The following is a 3,281-nucleotide window of genomic DNA, read 5'->3' as shown; positions in this document are numbered from 1 at the left end:
TAAAGCTCAGCGCGCAGGTTTGCTCCAGCTTTCAAAACGGCTCAAACTCGGCCGCTCCTGATTGGATAGACTATTAAGGATTCAGCCAATGAGTGGACGCATGACGGTTAATTAGCCTGAACGTATAACGCTGGTTAAAAATCCCATTCTCGCGTTGATAGCCTGCTGTTCCAGAAACTAAGTAAACTAGGTTATTATAAGATACCTTGTTATTCGCATTAAATAAAGGCAAATCTTTACTTAATTTATGGTCTGCCAATGAGCTGTTATGGCCTTTTAAAACATTCAACGTGAAATTATCAGCAAATTCTAAATCTTCTCGTGGATTTATCAATGAATTGGCAGGGAGGCCGACTTCATTTGACTAGTTTATACTACAAGAGCTCGAACTGCTTTTAGACTCCAAATAATCTTTGAAGGCAAACGTTTGTTTATGTAATGACAACCACGTCCACTGTTATCTTTCAGAAACAACAGAGAGACTTATCTGCGCCGCGCTTCGCTGGTGCTCAGGCTCTGCTTTTCTGAAGGAGTGGAGCGATAAGAGGGGTGAGTGGGTCAAAGCTCGGGCCCACACACGGGAATAAAACACCATTCAGCTCAATTAAAAAAAATAAAATAAATCAATAAAAATCAGTAGACGAGGTGTAAAAGTGATACAAATATATTTTATATACATGTAATCTGTACAACCATTTGAGACAGAGGACACTTGAGCTTTTCATGTGCGCATCCATCCATCATAATGCAGCCGCCAAAGCAGGCCTGCATGGGTACAAAAATGCATCTGCAGAGTATAAAAAAAAAGCGATTTGAAGCAGTCTATCTTTGAACCAGCAAAGACAACGATAGGTGGCAGGATGCATTTAAATAAAATTTGATTTCTCTTTACGGGAACGAAAGGAGAGCCGATACTCGCCCTCTCCGTTATTCCCACTCAACGTCTGCGGAGATGAGCCGTGCATTTCAGTCACTATCTTTTTTTTTTTCTTTTCTTTGTTTGATTTGGTTTCTTTTTTTTTTTTTTCTTGTAAAAATCATCGTTCCTTTCACCGTCCAGAGGACTCCGCTTGGTTTCGTCAGGACGCCGTTGTTCCACATAACCGCGTTGTGTTCAGCATCTCCTTCAAGTCGTTCTCCGGCTTGCCAGCGACCATGAAGGGCCACGTCTGCGGAGGAACACACGGTCAGTCAGGACAAAGAGAGGATTCATCACATCATTACATCCAAGTCAAACAAAATTTCGGAACGATTATGCGTCAATGAATCACCTGGAAGGATCGAGTGGATAATGAATAGCACCAGATGTTCGTGCATTGGATTAAACAGGCCTAAAAGCAGCTGTAACAATCTGATCTGTAACAGCTTTATGGTTTTATTATTTAGAAATGAAACTGATCTTCTTGACAGTGACTTTAATTTTAATGTATTATCTAATTTAACTTTTTGTCTCAGTCAGGAGATGCAGTGATATGAGATATTGCACACTTATTGAATTTATTTGAAGGAAATGACATGAGGCCCAACGCTGATCTGCGTCCTTACAAAAATGACAGGCCTATACTTTCTGGGATGATCTTAATTCTTTATACATGAAGATATCCTAACCCTATTTTAACCCAAACTCTTTACCCTGAGTCAGATTTTGCTGAAAAACACTCAGCATTAATAGGAATTGTTTTCATCTCTCATGCACCTGCTTGTCCCTGATTTGTCACTTTGGCAATCTTCCTCCTGTGAGGCCGATCAGGAGAGGGCACCCCAGCTTCAAGTCCTGATCAATCTATTTCATCACATTTGCAGGCTTCAATTAAAAAAAAAAAAAAAAAGGCTCAGTTCTAGAGTTAATAAATATATTTCGGCCTACATCTTCAGAATTTGTAGACGCTTCACTTCAACTTTCCATCACTCAGATTTGTTTTCTGTTTTCCCCCTCACACTCTATCCCTCACTCTCACCAGGTTAACGGGGTGGATAAATCCGTTTTCATATTTGTCGTTGGCCAGTATCTGCCGGAGGTGCGCGATGTAGCTGGACGCCAGGCGCAGCGTGTCCAGTTTGGAGAGCTTGGTGTCCGGTGGTACCCAGGGTAAGGTGGTCTTCAGCCGGGAGAAGGCTTTGGACAGGACGCGCATCCTGGCTCTTTCCCGGGCGTTGGCCGCATTCCGCTGGACGTGCTTGCCCTCCTGCTGCGCCACACCCTTGGGTGCCGTTTTCCGGGACGCCGTCTTCCGTTTCTTGCCCGGCGCGTCGTTTGCGCCTTCGCAGTTGGAGCTCTCCTCTGTGCTCTCGTTGGAGTCTTTACCGGAAGAGCCAAACTTCAGGATGCCGTCCAGGAGCTCGTCGTCGACATCGCTGAGAGACCCGGTGGACATGGTAAACTGTCTCCAGCTGGAGCGGGCTCAAAACATGGGAGCAGGAAAGGCAGGACAGGAATGAACAAGGTGGACAAACACACGCCTTGGAGAAGATTTCATCAACTGCTGACTATGCGTGAAGGGAGCCCGATGGAGCAGAGCTTTTATCTCCACGGCTGGAGAGGGCGTTACCTCATGCTGGGAGGAGACACTGGCGCCGATCTAACATGAGGGTTCCCAAAGGGTTCCAGGACCCCAAGGGACCCTGGAGGGGTCCCCAGTAGAATGTAGAATATGTGGTTTATTTCCACTGTAGTTTAACTATTCCGTTTAGAAATTAAAATTAGATTTACCCCCATTGGACATTCTCAAGAACTTCAGATGGGCCTAATCTTTACTGAGAACTACGGAATATTAATGATCTTCCTGTAAACAAGTTGGGAAACACATCTAATCTGGTAATATTCACATGTGTGTGGCAATGTGGCTAGCAGGTGGTACAGCCCATTTTTGTTGTGCCTTTAATACCTGAAGAAAAATTTCCTGCGACCTGGAGCACACATGAAAGGAGATCAAGTTGACCACAGTTTCTTAGTAAATAAAATCAGAGAGAAAATCAATGTATCATTGGCATAAATAGAACATAAGTCACATTTGCTAAATTAGAGTATTTTGTTTTTTATAATACACTGTGTTGCTTCTTAAATCCAAAGTTGCAATTGTAAATTATTGTGGGAAAACTTGCTATTTTTACTATAATATAAAACAGAAATCAGTAAATTTATTTCTTATACAACAGTACTGCAGACTTTACCCTAAAATCAAAAATTCAAAGTATTTGGTATTAGCCAGTCACAGGGCCCATGTAACTTTCAGCACATCTTGCCTGTTAACAGGATAAAGTGCAAGGGGTTGGGGGGGGGG

General features: G+C 43.1%; 1 protein-coding gene across 1 annotated transcript; it reads right to left on the bottom strand.

Moving 5' to 3' along the window:
* Window positions 1-1,079: 1,079 nt before the first annotated feature.
* tcf21 (transcription factor 21) lies at window positions 1,080-2,375 on the bottom strand. Its single transcript, XM_076756859.1, has 2 exons — window positions 1,959-2,375; window positions 1,080-1,169 (listed from the first exon to the last, which is right to left on the bottom strand). Exons 1-2 carry the CDS (start codon window positions 2,373-2,375, stop codon window positions 1,080-1,082), a joined length of 507 nt encoding a protein of 168 aa, XP_076612974.1.
* Window positions 2,376-3,281: the final 906 nt, after the last annotated feature.

Source organism: Chaetodon auriga, chromosome 18 (genome assembly GCF_051107435.1).
Source record: "Chaetodon auriga isolate fChaAug3 chromosome 18, fChaAug3.hap1, whole genome shotgun sequence".
Classification (NCBI taxonomy): Eukaryota; Metazoa; Chordata; class Actinopteri; order Chaetodontiformes; family Chaetodontidae; genus Chaetodon; species Chaetodon auriga.
Note: the sequence above shows the minus strand (reverse complement) of the source record. Positions and strands in the feature narration are given on the sequence as shown.